The following is a 24320-nucleotide window of genomic DNA, read 5'->3' on the forward strand; positions in this document are numbered from 1 at the left end:
GAGACTTCGCTTCTCCCAGAAGGCACCTGGAATATGCAAATTAGCCTCCTGAAGCTTGAATCCCTGGTTTGGTGATGCTTTCGAAGCAGCTGGTCCCGGCTGTACCCAACGATCTTCTAGCTTAGGGAGACTTCGCTTCTCCCAGAAGGCACCTGGAATATGCAAATTAGCCTCCTGAAGCTTGAATCCCTGGTTTGGTGATGCTTTCGAAGCAGCTGGTCCCGGCTGTACCCAACGATCTTCTAGCTTAGGGAGACTTCGCTTCTCCCAGAAGGCACCTGGAATATGCAAATTAGCCTCCTGAAGCTTGAATCCCTGGTTTGGTGATGCTTTCGAAGCAGCTGGTCCCGGCTGTACCCAACGATCTTCTAGCTTAGGGAGACTTCGCTTCTCCCAGAAGGCACCTGGAATATGCAAATTAGCCTCCTGAAGCTTGAATCCCTGGTTTGGTGATGCTTTCGAAGCAGCTGGTCCCGGCTGTACCCAACGATCTTCTAGCTTAGGGAGACTTCGCTTCTCCCAGAAGGCACCTGGAATATGCAAATTAGCCTCCTGAAGCTTGAATCCCTGGTTTGGTGATGCTTTCGAAGCAGCTGGTCCCGGCTGTACCCAACGATCTTCTAGCTTAGGGAGACTTCGCTTCTCCCAGAAGGCACCTGGAATATGCAAATTAGCCTCCTGAAGCTTGAATCCCTGGTTTGGTGATGCTTTCGAAGCAGCTGGTCCCGGCTGTACCCAACGATCTTCTAGCTTAGGGAGACTTCGCTTCTCCCAGAAGGCACCTGGAATATGCAAATTAGCCTCCTGAAGCTTGAATCCCTGGTTTGGTGATGCTTTCGAAGCAGCTGGTCCCGGCTGTACCCAACGATCTTCTAGCTTAGGGAGACTTCGCTTCTCCCAGAAGGCACCTGGAATATGCAAATTAGCCTCCTGAAGCTTGAATCCCTGGTTTGGTGATGCTTTCGAAGCAGCTGGTCCCGGCTGTACCCAACGATCTTCTAGCTTAGGGAGACTTCGCTTCTCCCAGAAGGCACCTGGAATATGCAAATTAGCCTCCTGAAGCTTGAATCCCTGGTTTGGTGATGCTTTCGAAGCAGCTGGTCCCGGCTGTACCCAACGATCTTCTAGCTTAGGGAGACTTCGCTTCTCCCAGAAGGCACCTGGAATATGCAAATTAGCCTCCTGAAGCTTGAATCCCTGGTTTGGTGATGCTTTCGAAGCAGCTGGTCCCGGCTGTACCCAACGATCTTCTAGCTTAGGGAGACTTCGCTTCTCCCAGAAGGCACCTGGAATATGCAAATTAGCCTCCTGAAGCTTGAATCCCTGGTTTGGTGATGCTTTCGAAGCAGCTGGTCCCGGCTGTACCCAACGATCTTCTAGCTTAGGGAGACTTCGCTTCTCCCAGAAGGCACCTGGAATATGCAAATTAGCCTCCTGAAGCTTGAATCCCTGGTTTGGTGATGCTTTCGAAGCAGCTGGTCCCGGCTGTACCCAACGATCTTCTAGCTTAGGGAGACTTCGCTTCTCCCAGAAGGCACCTGGAATATGCAAATTAGCCTCCTGAAGCTTGAATCCCTGGTTTGGTGATGCTTTCGAAGCAGCAGTTCCCGGCTGTACCCAACGATCTTCTAGCTTAGGGAGACTTCGCTTCTCCCAGAAGGCACCTGGAATATGCAAATTAGCCTCCTGAAGCTTGAATCCCTGGTTTGGTGATGCTTTCGAAGCAGCTGGTCCCGGCTGTACCCAACGATCTTCTAGCTTAGGGAGACTTCGCTTCTCCCAGAAGGCACCTGGAATATGCAAATTAGCCTCCTGAAGCTTGAATCCCTGGTTTGGTGATGCTTTCGAAGCAGCTGGTCCCGGCTGTACCCAACGATCTTCTAGCTTAGGGAGACTTCGCTTCTCCCAGAAGGCACCTGGAATATGCAAATTAGCCTCCTGAAGCTTGAATCCCTGGTTTGGTGATGCTTTCGAAGCAGCTGGTCCCGGCTGTACCCAACGATCTTCTAGCTTAGGGAGACTTCGCTTCTCCCAGAAGGCACCTGGAATATGCAAATTAGCCTCCTGAAGCTTGAATCCCTGGTTTGGTGATGCTTTCGAAGCAGCTGGTCCCGGCTGTACCCAACGATCTTCTAGCTTAGGGAGACTTCGCTTCTCCCAGAAGGCACCTGGAATATGCAAATTAGCCTCCTGAAGCTTGAATCCCTGGTTTACAAGTAGTCATAATCACTCTACCAACCCCACAACAAAGGTGATGTCTCTCTGCCCATCTGATATCACACTAAAGGGGAGGAAGCACAAGTTCCTGTGCTCTCTCCGACACCACCAGAAGTCCCTGAATGTCACATGTCGTGTGGTTTTCTCCCAATGCACCAAGTGATTATTCGTCACAATGTATGGGTGAGTCTGTCTCCCCTTAGATGCCACCATGATGGGCAACACTGGGTGGCTTCTCCTGTGCCATTGATAAAGGATCAGTAAAAAGCTGGATGACTGTCCCTTATCCCCAAAAATGTCTTTTGGTGCGCATAACCCTCTCCTCGTCCTGTTTGAAGAGAAAGACACTCTCCTCATCCTGTATGAAGAGAAAGACCCTCTCCATGTCCTGTAGGAAGAGAAAGACCCTCTCCAAGTCCTGTAGATAGATACCCTCTCCACGTCCTGTAAGAAGAGAGACCCTCTCCACGGCCTGTAGGAAGAGACCCTATCCACGTCCTGTAAGAAGAGACCCTATCCACGTCCTGTAAGAAGAGACCCTCTCCACGTCCTGTAAGAAGAGAGACCCTATCCACGTCCTGTAAGAAGAGACCCTCTCCACGTCCTGTAAGAAGAGACCCTATCCACGTCCTGTAAGAAGAGAGACCCTCTCCACGTCCTGTAAGAAGAGAGACCCTCTCCACGTCCTGTAAGAAGAGAGACCCTCTCCACGTCCTGTAGGAAGAGAAATATCTACCTCACTTATTGTAGGAATATAGAGATGCACCCCACTTCTTGTAGGAAAAGAAAATCCCTCCCCACTTTCTGTCGGAAGAGGAAGACCCACCCCACTTTGTCGGAAGAGAAAGACACATCCGACTTTCTGTAGGAAGACAAGGACCCGTCCCACTTCCTGTAGGAAGACTCTGGCCCTGACCCACTTCCTGTAGGAAGACTCTGGCCCTGACCCACTTCCTGTAGGAAGACTCTGGCCCTGACCCACTTCCTGTAGGAAGACTCTGGCCCTGACCCACTTCCTGTAGGAAGACAATGACCCTGACCCACTTCCTGTAGGAAGACAAGGAGCCACCCAGCTCCTGTATTCTCTCCTGTCATCTCTGCTGCTGGAGATGGATTACATTTGGTACGAGTCAGTGGACAGCAAAGTTAGACAGATGGGAGACACCTGAATGGAGCAGCTCACTACCTCTATCATAGCAGGAAGTGCCAGCAGAATCGGATGCCGCATGCAGCCAATCATTCTGAATCCAAAATATAATTGTGCTCAGAACACTTTCCCTATTAAAAGTCATTACAGCTGAAGCATTGGCTGACTGAATATTTACATAACCCAATAAGCTCAGTACTTAGCTTATTTTTCCAAGATGCCTAAAAATCTAAGGCCTATTCTTTATATCTTTCATGGAAGGAATCTCCTAATTGACTTTCTCTGTTCTGCTGTTGGTATTGTTACTTCATTATAAATAAGTACATCAAGACACAACATCTGTCCCAGTCTCTTACGATTCCCTCTCTCATTTGCATGAAAGGCCCTTAGCAGAGAAGGTTGATTGACAGAACATCCATTTGTTTTGCACCATAGAACTCCTTTAGGGCATCTGTTGGTTTATGTCACCGCCGTAATCCTTGAGGCTGGGAAATAAAGGTTAAGAGAAAGTGAGTGGTTAGCACAGGTGTCCTAGTCTCCTGGCAGTCAAGTTAAGAGGTATCATTTCCCAGACTGAAAGCTTTTAGAAGTAAAATGTATAAACAAAAGCCTTGAACACATTGATGCGACGGACCCCTGACACAACAATTCTCGCTCTGCGTACCAATAGTCATTTGAAAAAGAGCCAAGTTTTCCAGGTGCTCCCAATGTATTCTCAAGTGGCGGAAATCCTGACAAGGGTGAAGTTTTTTTTCTAATTTTTACAGGAATGTAGAGAAATATTACTTTTGGTCATATAATGTACATTGTGGTAGATCAGCTCACTCGGCTGCACATGGAGGTAGACACCCGTACACTGCGGCTTTAACAACTTTTTTTGGTTTATTGTTGGCGGCATAAACTGTGGTGTGGTAAAGAAAATACAGCCCTCGGGGCAAAACAGGAAAACAAAAGAAAATGGTGGCAGAACAAACACAGTCCTTCTGTGAGCTGGGTTCCTCTCACTCACGGCTGGCAGAACACACACTGTTCAGCTTCACAAGTCCATGGAACACTTTCCTGGAGTGCTCCCTCTCCAGGCCCACACACTGAACACTGAAAGCTCTTTCCTTCAGCCATTTAAGTCCAGACCATGTAACTCCTCAACCACATGACTGATCACATGACTGTGACATCACCAAGGTCCTGTCAGCACACAGTGGGTGCCGCCTCTGTAGGTGGAGATTTGGGGGGACATTCTCTCAACCCATTTATGAATGTCCCCCTAAAAACCAGGCCATAACATACGTTAACTTAACCCTCGCAACACTTACGGTGCTGGAGGAAATAAAACTCTGGATTTTATATTACTGACGCCATTAGGCATAGTAAAACATATCTTCCCTCTATTACATTACCAGTGACTCTGTCACAACATGTATAATGTATGTGGACCTCCGAACATCACACCTACTTTATTTGAGCTTGTGGACATCCCGTTTCAAAACCGTGGGCATAGTTATGGATTTGGGTCCCTTTTTGGTTATATCTGCTCTCTGAGGAGGCTTTCCAAAACATCTCATCTGTCTTATTTAGGATGAGGAGGACTGGTTTGCACTAGACTAGTTCCACCAACAAATTTTCATCCTAGACCAGTTGCGTAGAGACATGGACAGTAGGCAACGATGCTGTAGTGGTGAATGGTTAGTATCGGTCAGTAAGTTATGCTCTGTCAAAGACACTTATAGGCGGCTTCCCTCAAATATTTAGGTATCCAACTCACTAGAAACCCAGCAGAACTATACCAGATGAACGTGCCACCTTACATAGCTGCACTCGAACTTTCCCTTGCGAAATGGAAACATTATGCTTATCACACCCCTAAATGAAGGTTGGCCACTGTTTTGTTCTACATTCCATTTATTTAACACATTTGACCTTTGTTAAAAATCTGAAGAGGAGTCTGACAACGACTTACACTTGTCACGATGATGATAAATGTACAGGTCTACATCTCCCAATGTTCATTTTCAAGAACCTGAAATCATATAATTTGGTTTTTTTTCCTCGCTCAGTAACGTAAACAAGAAGACTTGGATGGAAGAACCTTGATTTGGTAATACAATTCCAAAGACTCTGATTGAAAGACCTAGACTTGTTAATACAATTCTGAAATCTCTGATAGAAAGACCTTGATTTGGTAATACAATTTTGAAGCCTCGGATAGAAGGACCTTGACTTGGTAATACAATTCCAAAGACTTGGATAGAACCACCTTGATTTGGTAATACAATTTCAAAAATCCCGATGGAAGGATCTTGACTTGTTTAATACAATTCTGAAGACTCAAGATAGAAGGACCTTGACTTCTTAATGCAATTCTGATAACTCAGGAGGACCTTGACTTGGTAATACAATTCTAAAGACTTGGATAGAAGGACCTAGACTTGCTAATACAATTCCGAAAACTCAGATGGAGGGACTTTCACTTGATAACATAAATCGAAATACTCAGATAGAAAGATCTAGACTAGTAATGTATCTTGGAAAACTTTGATAACAACATCTTGACTTGGGAACGTACACGAGAAGACTCTGATTGAAGGATTTCAACTTTGTAACATAAATGAGAAGACTAGAATAGAAGTATCCTGACTCGAAAACATAATTCCGAAGACTCTGGTGGAAAAATCTAAGCACAGTATCTTAAATTGGAAGTCTTGGATAGAAGGAGATCAACTTTGGAACATAATTCAGAAGATTCTGAAAAAAACGTCTCGGCTTGGAACATAAATCCAGCACGGATAGATGGATTTCAACTTTGGAACATAATTCAGAGGACATGGACAGAAGGATCAGAACTCTGTAACAAAAATGGATGATGACTATAAGGATTTCCACTCGTAAATTAAAATCAGAAAGCTTGATTAGGTTCTTTACTTTGGTATGATTTGGATCTCTCTTGGGAATGTAAATCAGACTCAGATAGAAGGACCTTGATGCAGAAACATAAATCAGAAGACTTGGATGGAAAGATCTCAACTTGGTTTAAATAACTCAGAAACTTGTATGAAAGGATCTTGACTCGAAGATTGATAAAAGAATTTACTCTTGCTAGCATGAATCATAAGATTTAGAAGGATTTTGTCTCGATAATGGAAATCAGAAGACTTGGATAGAAGAATTTCGATGTGGGAATATAAATCCGAGGACTTCGGTAAAAGGGTTTTGACTAAGGAATGTAAATCAGAAAACTCTGATAGAAAGATCTAGACTTGGTAATGTAAATGACTAGAAGGCTCATATCTAAGTAATGTAAATCAGAAGACTCTGACAGGAAGATTTAAACTTGTTAACTTAAATCTGAAGACATGGATAGAAGGATCTTGGCTATGGCTTTTATATTTAAATCCCCAAAAAAGAGGCAAGAATTAAGGATCCAAAATTTAAGACCAGAGAAGTATCCGCGGCATGGTTATTCTTGTGTCATCACATCATTTCTATTGTGAACCAGTGAAATTATTTCCTGTCCATGGGATTTTCTGTAAAAATTACAAGGTTTATATAGTGAGAACATCCTGGTGGGATTATCTGTATCTATTCACCTACGAGTGTGGGATTCAACCAAGTCTCCTTGTGGGAAATAAAGTATTATGCAAACGCACGTCTTTCCTGTGTAATAATCGTTATTGGAGTTGGTGATACATTGTCTTGTGTAATGCTCAGAAAAATGTACAATTTATTAATTCCATTATTTTCCCCCCCATCGGATTTTTCAGGTATAGCCAGTGAGAAACCATCCAGTTAGAAATGCAAACTTCTTTTTTTTTTTTTTCCTTCTTCAAATATTTTGAATGTTAAATCAATGCACATACGTCGATTAAACCGACAACATAGAGGGAAGATGTGTTAGGGTGCAGTCAGACGGCCATATAACGTGGACAACAATCACATTGTAATGCTCGGACTGGCCGGTGGCTCTCGTGTCCCAAGTGTGACATCTTCATGTATGTCTTTGCAGTTGTCACGCTCGGTTCAGGAGAGCCGACGGCCAGTCCAAGCATTGTGTTGCGAACCATTGTCCGTGTTGTACGGCCGTCTGACTACTCCCTTAGAAGAAGGAGGCTCTGGAACCCGTGAGTCTTGATCTTTTAAAACCAGATCTTGTTTATTTCGGCTTGTTCTCGTTGGTGATAGTTGGTGAGGACGATTTCTAGAGAACCGATATGAAGGTGATGTTTCATGTTTGCTCAATGGTGGTGTCTTTCTGGTGACATTTTTTGAGTCCATTTGCATGGATCAACTGGAGGCACTAGACGACCTCCGGTCAAAAAATATTTACCAATTGACGGTCATTTTTAAAAGCCTGTTTACAGCAATGGAGTGTTCACTGAACGATCTGTTATAATCATTCAGTGCGCATAGACTATGTAAGGTTGCAGCTGAACAAGTCCTGTTTATGTCACCGAGGTGAAACCCGAAGAGCAGGCTCCAGCACTGATGGTGCTGACAGGGTTTTTAATAAGCCCAGATTTTGGGTCTAGGTTTTAGGAACATCTGGAAGACCTGTGCGGGACTGGTTGTTCCCATCCTCCAATCCAGGAGGTAGGTGCAGCTAGTGTAAAAGGAGAGTTGAACTGGTCTGTGTGCGGAAGGTCAAAGATCTTGTTTGTGACTTAGTCTCTGCCAGAGGGCGTGAGTGAAGGACTGACATCTACACGGGTGAGTTTATGCTATATGTGGACTGTTTATTTTCTGTTTTGGTTCTGTTATATCTTTTGTGCTTATTTGGACTTTTTTGAAGGTTTAGGAAAATAATAAAATTCACCTATTTTGGACCTGACTGTGTTGCCTGCCTGTGTGAACTTTACCAACTACCAAAGAGCTTGATCCTTACAGTTGCCATCCTTAGCGCGAGTCCTGTCTGCATAGGACAATGTTCTGCTGAGGACAATGGTTTTCAAGCAAACTCAAAAATCACTTCACCAGACATGTGAATGTTGTGCTCTTTTATCGTGTTATCGGCACCTTAATGTACTGCTTCTCTTCCTCCCCTCTCACAGCATGCAATCTCAGCAAAGATTGAGGGAGAGTTAGATCCCCATACAGACGAGACAAATAGGGGCAAACAAATGGTTCGTCAGCGGGAAAAAAAAGCAAAACATCTTGAAAAGCATTGGGCCTGTTGGTTTTTTTTCGGGTGCTGAAACATCCAGTACTTTTCATCGCCCGGAAAAAATCCAGCATGCCCAATCGTTTTTTTTTTTCAAGGATAGTAAACGTTCGCAGGTTGGCCATTGGCTGAAACGAACAATATAGTTGAAATCGTCAGTTTCATTCAACTTCTATCTAACATGTACGCAGACCATTACTGATGTGGCTTCATTCGTTCCTGGCCGAATTTTGGTGATCGTATTGAGCATTTTCATTGAGTCCCACCATAGAAGAACCTCCTTCTGGTCCTCACAGACTTCATTTCTGCAGGTTTTATTCTTTAGTCACATTTTTAGGTCACCAACCGGATGTAGATTGTTTTAGTGTTGACAGACAGTGACTTGTCCTGAACGGCGCTGCCGCCACCGCAAGTGTGGACAGAAGAGGAAACGCTGGGCTTTGTTTGCAGTTTTGCCTTTTCTCCTGCCGAGAAGCAATGACATGAGTCACAGGAGGCCACGTTGACTCTGGGCTCAGCACGGAATTGTTTGCAGGGATTAAGCGAGGAAGTTACGGGGAATGTGCCTGATGCTTTATAAATATATTACTCCAGGCATTGCCGGGACCGTCGCCCGCTGTACGCCCGGGCATGTCAGGCATTGGGTGGGCTCAACAAGTCCCTGCGATAGACGAGTAATATTTGTTTGCTGATATCAACTGGGTTTGTCTCAACGGGGAAAATTCAGAATACGCTCGGGATCGTAGCCTGTGTTTCTCCTGGACAGATCCTTCAATGCTGAATGTACCTGACAGGTTCACTCTTCTCCCACTTTGTGTGTAAGTGATAGGACGCAGCAACAATGGTGAGAATAGTAGTCATAAGAAAAGTGTGGAAAGACGGAACATTTCCCCATCAAATCGAAGAATAAAGCCAACGTGTTACTATATAAATATAGAATTCCGCACAATTCTTCTGTGGATTCCTACAAAGGCAGAGTCCTGCTGTAATACTGACCCTGACTCCTTTCATTAGAGCAAAGCCAAGAGACAAGTACAGACCCCAGACCAGATCCCTGAATTAATATAGACCCCAGACCAGACCACTCAATTAACACAGACCCCAGACCAGAGCCATGAATTAATACAGATCCCAGACCAGAGCCATGAATTAATACAGATCCCAGACCCCTCAATTAATATAGACCCCAAACCAAACCTCTAAACAAATACAGACTCCAGACCCCTCAATACAGACCCCAGACCAGAGGCATGAATTAATATAGACCCCAGACCAGACTCCCTAAACCAATACAGACCCCAGACCAGACTCCTAAATGAATAGACTCCAGACCAGACCCCTCGATTAACACAGACCCTAGACTAGACCCATGAATTAATATAGACCCCAAACTAGACCCATGAATTAATATAGTCTCCAGACCAGACCTCTAAATAAATACAGACCCCTCAATTAATACAGACCCCAGACCAGAATCATGAATTAATATAGACCCAGACCAGACTCCTCAATTAATATAGACCCCCAGATCCATGAATTAATATAGACCTCAGACCAGACTCCTAAAAAATACAGACCACACCTAATTCACAAATACAGACCCCAGACCAGACTCCTCAATTAATATAGACCCCAAATCCATGAATTAATATAGACCCCAGACCAGACTCCTTAAATCAATGCAGACTCCAGACCCCTTAAGTAATACAGACCCAAAAATTAATACAGACCCCAGACCAGACTCCCTAAACTAATACAACCCCCCTAAGCAAGCTGATCTCCATACACCCTCTATCTGTACTGTGCTCTCACAGGTCCCATGGACTAGTGTTGTCCTGAGAAAACCCTTTTACAGTGGCTTGTTAAAGTATTCAACCCCCCTTGGAATTTTTTGTATTTTGCTACCTCCCAACCTGGAACTTCAGTTGTTTTTTTTTTTTTTGAGTTTGCATCAGTTCATGTAAAGAACACGCCGACAACTGTGAACATTTGGTTTTCTTTTCATTGTAAAGCAAACAATAAAAAGGACGAAATAACTGAAAACATCAGTATGCATAATTATTCACCCCCCTAAAGTCAGTACTTTGTAGAGCCTCCTTTTGTGGCAATTACAGTAGCTAGCTGCTTTGGATAAGTCTCTATGGCTATGTTCAGACTAGCGTTGCGCGCCGCTGCGTCGGCGACGCAACGCACGACGCACACAAAAACGCGGCAAAACGCACGCAAAAACGCTGCGTTTTGCGACGCGTGCGTCGTTTTTTGCCGAAAATCGGACGCAAGAAAAATGCAACTTGTTGCGTTTTCTTGGTCCGACGCTAGCGGCAAAAAAGACGCAAGTGTTGCAAAACGCAACACACAAAAACGCATGCGTCCCCCATGTTAAACATAGGGGCGCATGACGCGTGCGTCGCCGCTGCGTCGCCCGATGCTAAGGCGACGCACACTAGCGGAACGCTAGTGTGAACGTAGCCTATCAGCTTTCCACATCTGGTCACTGGAATTTTTGCCCTTTCCAAAAGGCAAAACTGCTCTATCTCCTTCTGGTTACATGTTTCCTCTGGTGAACAGCGATCTTCATGTCTCACCACAGATTCTCCATTGGATTAAGGTCTGCGCTGTGATTCAGCCACTCCAAAACATTTACATGTTTCCCCTTAAACCACTCGAGTGTTGCTTTAGCAGTGTTCTTTGGGTTATTGTCTTGTTGGAAGGTGAGCCTCTGTCCTGGTCACAAATCACTGACAAAAACAGGTTTTGCTCCAGAATATCCCTTTATTTCGCACCATCCATCTTCTTCTTGACCATTTTCACTGTCCCTGCTGCCAAAAACCATCCCTACGGCATGATTATGCCACCACTATGTTTCACTGTGGGGGTGGTGTCCTTGGGGTGATGAGCTGTGTTGGTTTGGCGCCAGACATAGCGTTTACTTTGGTGGCCACAAAGTTCAATTTTGGTCTCTCCGGGGGATCATCAGAGATTAGTTTATAACCCAACCCTTCTCAAAAACTGTCATTGACTTTTTGGAGATCTCCTTGCTCTTCATGGTGTTGTTAGGAGATCTCCTTGGTCTTCATTGTTTTGTTTTTAGATCTCCTTGGTCTTCATGGTGTTGTTTGGAGATCTCCTTGCTCTTCATGGTGTCAGGGTACCGTCACACAGTGCCATTTTGATTGCTACGACGGTACGATTCGTGACGTTCCAGCAATATCCATACGATATCGCTGTGTCTGACACGCAGCAGCGATCAGGGATCCTGCTGAGAATCGTACGTCGTAGCAGATCGTTTGGAACATTCTTTCGTCGCTGGATCTCCCGCTGTCATCGCTAGATCGGTGTGTGTGACACCGATCTAGCGATGCCTTCGCATGTAACCAGGGTAAACATCGGGTTACTAAGCGCAGGGCCGCGCTTAGTAACCCGATGTTTACCCTGGTTACCAGCGTAAATGTAAAAAAAAACAAACAGTACATACTTACATTCCGGTGTCCGTCAGGTCCCTTGCCGTCTGCTTCCCGCACTCACTGACTGCCGGCCGTAAAGTGAAAGCAGAGCACAGCGGTGACGTCACCACTGTGCTGTGCTTTCACTTTACGGCCGGCAGTCAGTGAGTGCGGGAAGCAGACGGCAAGGGACAGACACCGGAATGTAAGTATGTACTGTTTGGTTTTTTTTTACGCTGGTAACCAGGGTAAACATCGGGTTACTAAGCGCGGTCCTGCGCTTAGTAACCCGATGTTTACCCTGGTTACCCGGGGACCTCGGCATCGTTGGTCGCTGGAGAGCTGTCTGTGTGACAGCTCTCCAGCGACCACACTACGACTTACCAACGATCGCGGCCTGGTCGTATCGCTGGTCGTGATCGTTGGTAAATCGTATAGTGTGACGGTACCCTTATTTGGTGCCTCTAACTTAGTGTTGTTCCAGCCCCTGCGGCCTTTCATAAAAGGTTAAGTGTATGTATTGACAGACATGTGACACTTAGATCACACACAGGGGAACGTCCTGTCACTAAGCATGGGACTTATGAAGGGAATTGCTTGCACCAGAAATTTTTAAGAGCTTCATAGCAAAAAGGGTGAACACATATGCCAATTTTTAGTTATTCGATAACATAAATTTAATTTATACCTATATTTTTCTCACTTCACCAACTTTTTAGTGCTGATGTATCACTCACAAAATGGATTACCAAAATATTTAAACAAAGGTTGTAATGTAACAAAATACAGGTGCTTCTCACAAAATTAGCATATCATCAAAAAGTTAATTTATTTCAGTTCTTCAATGCAAAAAGTGAATCTATATTCTATAGAGTCATTACACACAGAGTGATCTATTTCACGTGTTTATTTCTGTTCACTACAATGCTTTTTTTTTTGTGCAATGACTTTTTTTTTACTTTTTTTGTTCTTTGCAGATCGCATCTCTAACCATCTCTGCATCATCACTGATATGAAGGAGGAGGCGGTGCAGGTCGGATTTCGCCTTCACGAAAACCTAAAATCCAACATAAAGGTGAACGAGTCTCATCCCATTCATTGCATTTTCTGGGAAATTTTACCAACGTCATCTTAGCATGTCCGAAAAATGTTCTTGTGCTAGATATCTATAATGTATTACATATATAGGGCTCCTAGGAATCATGTCTACTTACTGATGGTTTCCTTGTAGCAGCAACAGTATTCTATAACCATAGCCATGATTCTAAAAACTCTTGCACAAGTACACCTCTTTGCAATGACTGAAAGCCACAGACTTAATCAAATCTATCATCGTTGCTACCCTGCTTGCTGACTGCTTCCATATAACAGTAGAATATTGTACACAGTCTGCAGAATGTAAGGGCATCCAGGGAGCTGTAGTTTTGCAACATCTATGGAGGTGTTGTCTGCAGCAATGGGTGGGGATTCAGCATGACATATTCCCTACTTGTTGATAGTTTCTATGTCATTTTTCACAAAAAAATGGTAATCATCCCCTTATACTTTACAGGGGTAATTCTCCAACTTTTGTGCAAATACAACTCCTTACAATCACTGCAAACACTGATTTATTAAAGGCTGTTACCATTGCTGCCCTGCTTGCTGACAGTTCTTTTTTGTACACACAGTCTGCAGGCTGTCATGACACCTTAGGTCTTGTAGTTGTGCAACATTTGGAGAGAGAAAGCTACAACAGTGATCGATGATTCTGCATCCATTGTCACCTACTTGTTGATGGGTTCTGTTTAGCAAGAAGAGAAATATTTGCAGTAATGTGAAAGTAGAAAAAACAAGGGGTTTGTACATTATAGGGTTAACGCTCCAGCTTCTTGTACAGCTATAGCTTACCATATGCACTGAAAACCACTGGCTTTAGAAAATCTGATCTCCTGCTTGCTGACGGTCTCCATGTAGCAATTCGACTTTCCAACTGCAGGATGTCAGGGAAACCTGGGAGTTGTAGTCGTGTAACATCTGGAGAGCCAATCTGATCTGTTTCAGTTATGTAGTAGTCTCGCTTCTCGGCAGTCCCCACTCGGCGGAGACGGCGGCACTTCACATTCGATTGTAAAGAGGAGTAGCTGTGCCCGCCGGCCTCATACCCCTCATTAATGCGGATAATCAGAGTGGAATGTGAAATATTTCATCACTGTTCCTGCTACTCCCCCTGTTCTCCAAGTTTTAGGAGCATTTCCCTTTAATAAAATTATTGAGTAGATCCCTTAATTTGCTGTAACGGTGTTCACACTGCGTGTCACCCTAAACAGAAAATTTTATGTGAAATTTTTTTTTTTTTTTTTTGTAGATTTTTGGAGAAAGTCATAAATCAGAAAATTTTAGTTTTTTCGTGCTCATTTCCCACTGTTTTTGGTGTATGTACCAGTCTGATATGTCCAGGAACTCTCCTGCTTCTCCTGCTCTGTAACTTGCCATCCACTCTTTTTTTGAGTAAGTGGTTTCTTGTCATCAGCATTCTGCCGGCACGATAGGTATTGGAATATTCCTCACTTTCCAGCATGCGTTGCTTCTGAAATTGTTATATTCTTTATTGAAAGCGCGCCTCTCTTTTATGCCTTTAAGCAGTGCAACAGACAAGAGGGTAGGAGCAAAGAGGCGAAGACTCACCCCCTTTTCCTGTAGAGAAACAAAGAAAACCTGCCCCCACTTCCTGTAATCCGTCTCCATTCTAATGGGGGACTAATGCAACGTAGCCTCCGTAGCTGTCATCCTCCTTCTGTGATGACTCTAAAGAGGAATAGAATAGCTGGTGCTGGGGTCAATTTCTCCAAGACCCCCCAAGCTGCCATTGTAATCCAGTGGTATGTATACTATAGAGTTAGCCTTGGCGACAGGTAGGAAGTCCAACTATAGAAGGGTCCTAGCTGATACTGGCTGCATTCACCGCTCCTCATGGGCGGTGTCAACAGGCATAGGACGTCCCCTAAGCAGGGGCGGGGAGAAGAATAACTTCCAAGTCTCCTCCCCATGGGAATGAGAAAACAATTGCACCGTCCTCCTGCCGACAGTAAGGAAGAGGTATGATGGCATCTAGACTGGGTCTCATGCCATAAAGCCCCCTCTTCTATTTGTGCCCACTCATAGGCAGATTTTCTAGCAGGAAACAATGAGATTTTTCGAACTGAGATTTTCAAATGTGCAACATTGGATGTAAAAAACAATGGAAAATATTTCTAGGCATCTAGAGAGAGGAGCAGGTAAATTGAGGCTGCACCCGTGACTGCTATAGGACCCTTGGTTGAGGCAGTCATCATGGCTTTACTTCTTACAGGAACCACAACAGCTTTGAAATATCACTTAATATTGTGAGGTTGCGATTGAGGGGGCTGAGACGTACCCGAAGTCGCCCATCTCCATTCTGGCAATCTCTTCATTTTTCTTTACTTGCAGTACCATTTATGGCCACTACACAATATTTGGCGCTGTGAAACTTTCGGTGCGCCACAGCCCCTCGATCAGCTGATCAGTAGGAGGGCCTGCACTGGCGCTCCAGTTACCCAAAGCGGGAGTTCGTCTTTGTTTTGACTTATTGAGGAATCTACAGTGCTGGACTCTTTCAGTACATCTGGACCCATAAGGAATAGTAGGGTATATGGATAGGAGTTGTCTTCACGAGACATTCCTTTAACATTTCCACAAGGGCGAGGGCTGAAATACCACCCTAGGGTCATGGCACCCTTCTTTTCCCCACAGTGTTCTCGTATATGTATGGTGGCACCAGGAAGGGTTTTTTTTTGTTACTAGATCCATAGTAAAAAATTGAGGGTGTTTTAAAAAAAAAAAAAAAATTAAAAATAGGTTTTTTTGTTTACCGATTCTTTAAAGTGGGAGGATATAATTATGGAGCAACAAGGACCAGTTCATTGCTCACCTCATTCACCTTGACAAGCGTTTCCTGTTCCGAACAGACACAATGGCCGACCCCTTGTCTCAACCACCCATGGTGCCTCTGGCAGGGAAGTGATTGACATCCTAAGCCCCTCAACATGCCAGCTCCTTAATCTTTTTCTAATATTTCCTCCGCTCTCACGTACACCGGCTATTTGTTTTTCAACAATTACGACAACGGCGCCAATTATGTGCAGACAGCGATCGCAGTGACGGTGTAAGCTCCGCGGCGCAGGTGACATCTTAATTTGTCTTCTCTCATTTTTGAACATTCCAGATGGGATTTTCGCTCCTATCTGCAGGAAGTCGTAAGTTGGTGAGGTTACATGTATAATAGCTTGTGTGCGGGGCACCCTGGGGGCTCAAATAAGGAACTTTCACCCAAAAACAAAATGATTCCCAGTGAATAAGTTGTTCTTTTCTGTGCAACCATTAAGTTCCAAAATGTATTCCAGTATTTCCTATAGACTTAAAAGGGTTTGTTATGTCTCATCTGGTGAGGTGGATAGACGACAAAGAAGAGCTGAAGAAGCTAGCTGAATCAGGGAGTGGATGACACAGAAGAACAGAAGAAGCTAGCCATAGCAGGGGGTAAATGGTACAGAAGAGGAGGCAAAGCTAGCCGAAGCTGGGGGTGTACAGCAGAGAAGAGCAGAAGAAGCTATCCGAAGCAGAGGGTGGATGGCACAGAAGATCAGAAGAAGCTATCCGAAGCAGGGGGTGAACGGCACAAAAGATCAGAAGAAGCTATCCGAAGCAGGGGGTGGACGGCACAGAAGAAGCTATCCGAAGCAGGGGGTGGATGGCACAGAAGATCAGAAGAAGCTATCCGAAGCAGGGGGTTGACGGCACAGAAGATCAGAAGAAGCTAGCTATCCGAAGCAGGGGGTTGACGGCACAGAAGAGCAGAAGAAGCTATCCGTAGCAAGGGTGGACAGCACAGAAGAGCAGAAGAAGCTATCCGAAGCAGGGGGTGGACGGGACAGAAGAGCAGAAGAAGCTATCCGAAGCAGGGAGTGGACGGCACAGAAGAAGCTATCCGAAGCAGGGGGTGGACGGCGCAGAAGAAGCTATCCGAAGCAGGGGGTAGACGGCACAGAAGAGCAGAAGAAGGTATCTGAAGCAGAGGGTAGACGGCACAGAAGAGCAGAAAAAGCTATCTGAAGCAGAGGGTAGACGGCACAGAAGAGCAGAATAAGCTATCTGAAGCAGGGGGTGGACGGCACAGAAGAGGAGAAGAAGCTATCCGAAGCAGGGGGTGGACGGCACAGAAGAGGAGAAGAAGCTATCTGAAGCAGGGGGTGGACGGCACAGAAGAGCAGAAGAAGCTATCTGAAGCAGGGGGTGGACGGCACAGAAGAGCAGAAGAAGCTATCTCAAGCAGGGGGTGGACGGCACAGAAGATCAGAAGAAGCTATCCGAAGCAGGGGGTGGACTGCACAGAAGATCAGAAGAAGCTATCCGAAGCAGGGGGTAGACGGCACAGAAGATCAGAAGCTATCCGAAGAAGGGGGTAGACGGCACAGAAGAGCAGAAGAAGCTATCCGAAGCAGGGGGTGGACGGCGCAGAAGAAGCTATCCGAAGCAGGGGGTGGACGGCGCAGAAGAAGGTATCCGAAGCAGGAGGTGGACGGCACAGAAGAGCAGAAGAAGCTATCCGAAGCAGGGGGTGGACGGCACAGAAGATCAGAAGAAGCTATCCGAAACAGGGGGTGGACGGCACAGAAGATCAGAAGAAGCTATCCGAAGCAGGGGGTGGATGGCACAGAAGAGCAGAAGAAGCTATCTGAACAAGGGACTGGACTGAAAAGAAGAGCAGAAGAAGCAAGCAGGGAGGATGGCATGTAAGATCAGAAAACGCTAACCGAACCAGGGTGTAAACAGCCAAGTTCCAGTATTTAGTATGGCTTCTTTATTTTACCGGTCAACTTTTCAAAAGTAGTAACACTCTCCTATAACTTGATATTCTCACAAGACACAGTGGGTACGGAAAGTATTCAGACCCATTTAATTTGTTCACTCTTTGCTTCATTGCAGCCATTTGGTAAATTCTAAAAGTTAATTTTTTTTTCTCATTAATGTACACTCTGCTCCCCATCTTGACTGAAAAAAACAGAAATGTAGAAATTTTTGCAAATCTAATAACAAAGAAAAACTGAAATATCACATGGTCATAAGTCTTTCAGCCCCTTTACTCAGTATTGGGTAGAAGCCCCTTTTGAGCTCGTACAGCCATGAGTCTTCTTGGGAATGATGCAACAAGTTTTTCACCCCTGGATTTGGGGATCCTCGGCCATTCTTCCTTGCAGATCCTCTCCAGTTCCGTCAGGTTGGATAGTGAACGTTGGTGGACGCCATTTTCAGGTCTCTCCAGAGATGCTCCATTGGGTTTAGGTCAGGGCTCTGGCTGGGCCAGTCAGGAATGGTCACAGAGTTGTTCTGAAGCCGCTCCTTTGTTATTTTAGCTGTGTGCTTAGGGTCATTGTCTTGTTGGAAGGTGAACCTTCGGCCAAATCTGAGGTCCAGAGCACTCTGGAAGAGGTTTTCATCCAGGATATCTCTGTGCTTGGCCGCATTCATGTTTCCTTCAATGACAACCAGTCGTCCTGTCCCTGCAGCTGAAAAACACCCCCATGGACTATGATGCAGCCACCACCATGTTTCACTGTTGGGATTGTATTGGGCAGGTGATGAGCAGTGCCTGGTTTTCTCCACACATACCGCTTAGAATTATCACCAAAAGGGTCTATGTTCGTCTCATCAGACCAGAGAATCTTATTTCTCATAGTCTGGGAGTCCTTCATGTGTTTTTTAGCAAACTCTGTGGCTTTCATATGTCTTGCACTGAGGAGAGGCTTCCGTCGGGCCACTCTGCCGTAAAGCCCCGTCTGGTGGAGGGCTGCAGTGATAGGTGACTTTGTGGAACTTTCTCCCTTCTCCCTACTGCATCTCTGGAGCTCAGCCACAGTGATCTTGGGGTTCTTCTTCACCTCTCACCAAGGCTCTTCTCCCACGATTGCTCAGTTTGGCTGGACGGCCAGGTTTAGGAAGACTTCTGGTGGTCCCAAACTTCTTCCATTCAAGGATTATGGAGGCCACTGTGCTCTTAGGAACCTTGAGTACTGCAGAAATTCTGTTGTAACCTTGGCCAGATCTGTGCCTTGCCACAATTCTGTCTCTGAGCTCCTTGGCCAGTTCCTTTGGCCTCATGATTCTCATTTGGTCTGACATGCACTGTAAGCTGTGAGGTCTTATATAGACAGGTGTGCACCCTTCCAAATCAAGTCCTATCAGTTTAATTACACATAGCTGGACCCCAATGAAGGAGAAGAACCATCTCAAGGAGGATCACAAGGAAATGGACAGCATGTGACTTAAATATGAGGGTCTGAGCAAAGGGGCTGAAGACTTATGACCATGTGATATTTCAGTTTTTCTTTTTTTATTAAATTTGCAAAAATTACTACATTTCAGTTTTTTTTTCAGTCAAGATGGGGTGCAGAGTGCACATTAATGAGAAAAAATGAACTTTTTTGAATTCACCAAATGGCTGCAATGAAACATAGAGTGAAAAATTTAAAGGGGTCTCAATACTTTCCATACCCACTGTATGCTATAAGTGACTGATTTTGGGACACCCACCATCTGTAGTTTGAGAGGGACTTGCAGCCTCTTCCTCATGTGAGCAGATGAAATGGACATAAGGACCCTTGTTCTTGGCTTGGACTCCCACGTAACGGACATTTATGGCATATCCTAAGTTATATTCTCATGGTTATTTACAGGGGTATTCCCTACTATAGCAAGATAAGCAGCAATACTTGTCCTTTTCCTATTTCACTCAGTTAATAAGAAGCTCAGAAACTCAGAAGTCTGGGAAAGCTGGGTGACTGTCCATTTTAAGACTTGGTTTTAGAGCTGGGAGATCACCTTTGTGAGCTGTGATCGGAGTCATATTGCTTCTTACCTAGAATGGGTTTATGGAGACTTGAATATTAATGACCTGATCGGCTGATTGAGGGGGTCACAGCGCTATGGGGGGTGCACGGCTCCATCCTTTGTGTTGTGGCCCTGAATAGTACTGCAGCTGTCTCCATACAGTTGTATAGGAGAGAGCTGCAGTACTATTTACCACCACTACACAGTGTGGCGCTGTGCTACTTCCTGTGCGATGGGATCACCTCAATCAGTTGATCCGTTTAAAAGACCCCATTTTATTGGCCGTACTGGTTGTCGCTCCACTTTCCCATAAATATTACTTAGATACATCGCTGTAGGAGAGTTTTTTGGAAATGCTCCTGGATCATTATGGCCATTAACCCCTGTCACGCCGGGCAGTACAACTGTACTCTGCCCGCTGGAAAGGGAATTTCCAGAGGAAAAACTATCCTGCCGTGAAATACAATAACCAATCAAGCTAATTTTCTTCCAAATCCTTCGTTATACTTGATTATGACAGTGTGTGTAAAGTAAGTGACCCCTCGAATGGATTGGCTTACATTGCCTCGTCCTCCACCGATCCTCTATAAAGTGCAGGTTCATGCACCAGTGAACGTGGAACAGACCTTGTATTAGCAAACAGGGGAGAATAGTCTGCAGACAATGGGCTGACAACTGCGAGTCACACCCGTCCTGTGCACACGGTGACCATGCACAAACACTACAGACCCCAGCAATGATACCGTGCACTGCCAGTACTGTCTGTAACCACTCATCCACGTGAGCAGAGGCGAAACATCTGCTGCTTGTCAGTACAGAACCAAAATCCAATCCTCGTGTTCTGGATCTGCTGCAAAATCCATAAATGCAGAGAAAAGATAAAAAACACTAAACTGAATTACCAGTAGCCCATGGTAATGCTCCCCTTATCTCCACTGGTATTTATAATCCTGGCAATATCACACTGGTCACTGCTGTGTCCACTGGGGCAGTAGTTATATTCTTGTATATAGGGGCAGTATTATAGTAGTTATATTCTTGTATATAGGAGCAGTATTATAGTAGTTATATTCTTGTACATAGGGGCAGTATTATAGTAGTTATATTCTTGTACATAGGAGCAGTATTATAGTAGTTATATTCTTGTACATAGGGGCAGTATTATAGTAGTTATATTCTTGTACATAGGGGCAGTATTATAGTAGTTATATTCGTGTACATAGGGGCAGTATTATAGTAGTTATATTCTTGTACATAGAGGCAGTATTATAGTAGTTATAGTATTGTACATAGGAGCAGTATTATAGTAGTTATATTCTTGTACATAGGGAGCAGTATTATAGTAGTTATATTCTTGTACATAGGGGCAGTATTATAGTAGTTATATTCTTGTACATAGGAGCAGTATTATAGTAGTTATATTCTTGTACATAGGGGCAGTATTATAGTAGTTATATTCTTGTACATAGGAGCAGTATTATAGTAGTTATATTCTTGTACATAGGGGCAGTATTATAGTAGTTATATTCTTGTACATAGGAGCAGTATTATAGTAGTTATATTCCTGTACATAGGGGGCAGTATTATAGTAGTTATATTTTTGTACATAGCAGTATTATAGTAGTTATATTCTTGTACATAGGAGCAGTATTATAGTAGGTATATTCTTGTACATAGTGGCAGTATTATAGTAGTTATATTCTTGTACATAGGAGCAGTATTATAGTAGTTATATTCTTGTACATAGGTGCAGTATTATAGTAGTTATATTCTTGTACATAGGGGCAGTATTATAGTAGTTATATTCTTGTACATAGGAGCAGTATTATAGTAGTTTGTTGTGAGTTCTGTTTTTGGGCTCCCTCTGGTGGTTACTGATGGTACTGGGTGACTTGTCTTTCCTGGGTTTCTGGGTTCCACCTGTTCCATCAGCATATGGGAGTTTCCTATTTAACCTGGCTTTGCTGGCATTTCCTCGCCGGTTATCAATGTATCCAGTGTGTCTTGTTACCTCTGCTCCCTGCTCCTAGAACCTTCTGGTCAAGCTAAGTTTGGATTTTCCTGTTTTGGTGTTTTGCTTTATTTGGTTTTTAGTCCAGCCTGCAGATATGTGATTCTTGCTGCCGGTTGCTCTAGTGGGCTGAAATTGCTCCTCATGTACCATGAGTTGGCACATGAGTTCAAGTAATTTCAGGATGGTTTTTTGAAGGGTTTTTCGCTGACCGCGCAGTTCACTTTTGTATCCTCTGCTATCTAGCTTTAGCGGGCCTCATTTTGCTGAAACTGTTTTCATACTGCGTATGTGCTTTCCTCTCATTTCACCGTCATTATATGTCGGGGGCTGCTATTTCTGTGGGGGATTTCTCTGGAGGCAAGAGAGGTCTGTGTTTCTTCTAATAGGGGAAGTTAGATCTTCGGCTGGAGCGAGACGTCTAGGATCATCGTAGGTACGTTCCCCGGCTACTTTTATTTGTGTGTTAGGTTCAGGGTCGCGGTCAGCTCAGGTTCCATCGCCCTAGAGCTTGTTTGTATCAGTGCTTGTCCTTTAGTGATCCCCTGCCATTGGGATCATGACAGTATAACCTGCCCACAAAGTGTTAATTGTATTGGCTGAAGTAGGAGGATAAGTAGTCTGAGGAAGTTTTTTTTTTTTTTTTTTTTTTTTTCTTTTTCTTTCTCTTTCCCTCAGAGTTTGCTGCCTAGCCTTATTGCAGCCTGGCTACTTCCTCCTCCTCTTAATCTTTGAATGGCTCTGATCCCAGCTGTTTATCATGGACGTCCAGAGTTTGGCTTCCAGCCTGAATAATCTTGCCACTAAGGTTCAAAATATACAGGATTTTGTTGTACATGCTCCTATGTCTGAACCTAGAATTCCTGTCCCAGAGTTTTTTTCTGGAGATAGATCTCGTTTTCTGAATTTTAGGAACAATTGCAAGTTGTTTCTTTCTTTGAAATCTCGCTCCTCTGGAGACCCTGCTCAGCAAGTCAAGATAATTATATCTTTCCTGCGGGGTGACCCTCAGGATTGGGCATTTGCATTGGCACCAGGGGACCCTGCGTTGCTTAATGCGGATGCGTTTTTTCTGGCATTGGGTTTGCTCTATGAGGAACCTAACCAAGAGATTCAGGCTGAAAAAGCTTTGTTGGCCCTCTCTCAGGGGCAAGATGAAGCAGAAATTTATTGTCAAAAATTTCGGAAGTGGTCGGTACTTACTCAGTGGAATGAGTGCGCTCTGGCTGCAAAGTTTAGAGATGGCCTTTCTGAGGCCATTAAAGATGTTATGGTGGGGTTCCCTGCGCCTGCTGGTCTGAATGAGTCTATGACTATGGCTGTTCAGATTGATGAGCGTTTACGGGAGCGCAAACCTGTGCATCATTTGGCGGTGTCGTCTGAACCGTCACCTGAGATAATGCAATGTGATAGAATTCAGTCCAGAAGTGAACGGCAAAAGTATAGGCGGAAAAAAGGGTTGTGCTTTTATTGTGGTGATTCAGCTCATGTTATATCAGCATGCTCTAAACGCACAAAAAAGGTTGATAAGTCTGTTGCCATTAGTACTTTACAGTCTAAGTTCATTCTGTCTGTGACTCTGATTTGTTCATTATCATCCATTTCCGTCGATGCCTATGTGGATTCAGGCGCTGCCCTGAGTCTTATGGATTGGTCATTTGCCAATCGCTGTGGGTTTAGTCTGGAGCCTCTGGAAGTCCCTATTCCTTTGAAGGGAATTGACTCTACACCTTTGGCTATGAATAAACCTCAGTACTGGACACAAGTGACCATGCGTATGACTCCCGTTCATCAGGAGGTGATTCGCTTCCTGGTACTGTATAATTTGCATGATGTTCTAGTACTTGGTCTGCCATGGTTACAAACTCATAATCCAGTCCTTGACTGGAAATCAATGTCTGTGTTAAGCTGGGGTTGTCAGGGGGTTCATGATGATGCACCTCCGATTTCTATCGCTTCATCTACTCCTTCTGAGATTCCTGTGTTTTTGTCTGACTATCGGGATGTTTTTGAGGAGCCTAAGCTCAGTTCGCTTCCTCCTCACAGGGATTGCGATTGTGCTATAAATTTAATTCCAGGCAGTAAATTTCCTAAAGGTCGTTTGTTCAATCTGTCAGTGCCAGAGCATACTGCTATGCGGGATTATGTTAAGGAGTCCTTGGAAAAGGGACATATCCGTCCATCTTTGTCCCCTTTGGGAGCAGGTTTTTTTTTCGTGGCCAAAAAAGATGGTTCTTTGAGGCCTTGTATAGATTATCGTCTTTTGAATAAGATTACCGTAAAATATCAGTATCCTTTGCCATTGTTGACTGATTTGTTTGCTCGCATTAAGGGGGCTAAATGGTTCACTAAGATTGATCTTCGGGGTGCGTATAATCTTATACGAATAAAGCAAGGTGATGAGTGGAAAACTGCATTTAATACGCCTGAGGGCCATTTTGAGTATTTGGTAATGCCTTTTGG

General features: G+C 44.5%; 1 protein-coding gene across 3 annotated transcripts in view; it reads left to right on the forward strand.

Moving 5' to 3' along the window:
* CRPPA (CDP-L-ribitol pyrophosphorylase A) overlaps window positions 1–24320 on the forward strand; it is a 204858-nt gene that overhangs the window by 76859 nt on the left and 103679 nt on the right. For all 3 annotated transcript variants that reach the window (XR_011313932.1, XM_069729305.1, XM_069729306.1), the window contains exon 6: window positions 12937–13034. Coding sequence is in view for 2 of the 3 variants with exons in the window: in XM_069729305.1 (XP_069585406.1) it covers window positions 12937–13034 (98 nt within the window). In the remaining variant the exon portion in view is untranslated. The remainder of the gene's footprint in view (window positions 1–12936; window positions 13035–24320) is intronic.

The sequence above is a fragment of the Ranitomeya imitator genome, chromosome 6 (genome assembly GCF_032444005.1).
Source record: "Ranitomeya imitator isolate aRanImi1 chromosome 6, aRanImi1.pri, whole genome shotgun sequence".
Taxonomy (NCBI): Eukaryota; Metazoa; Chordata; class Amphibia; order Anura; family Dendrobatidae; genus Ranitomeya; species Ranitomeya imitator.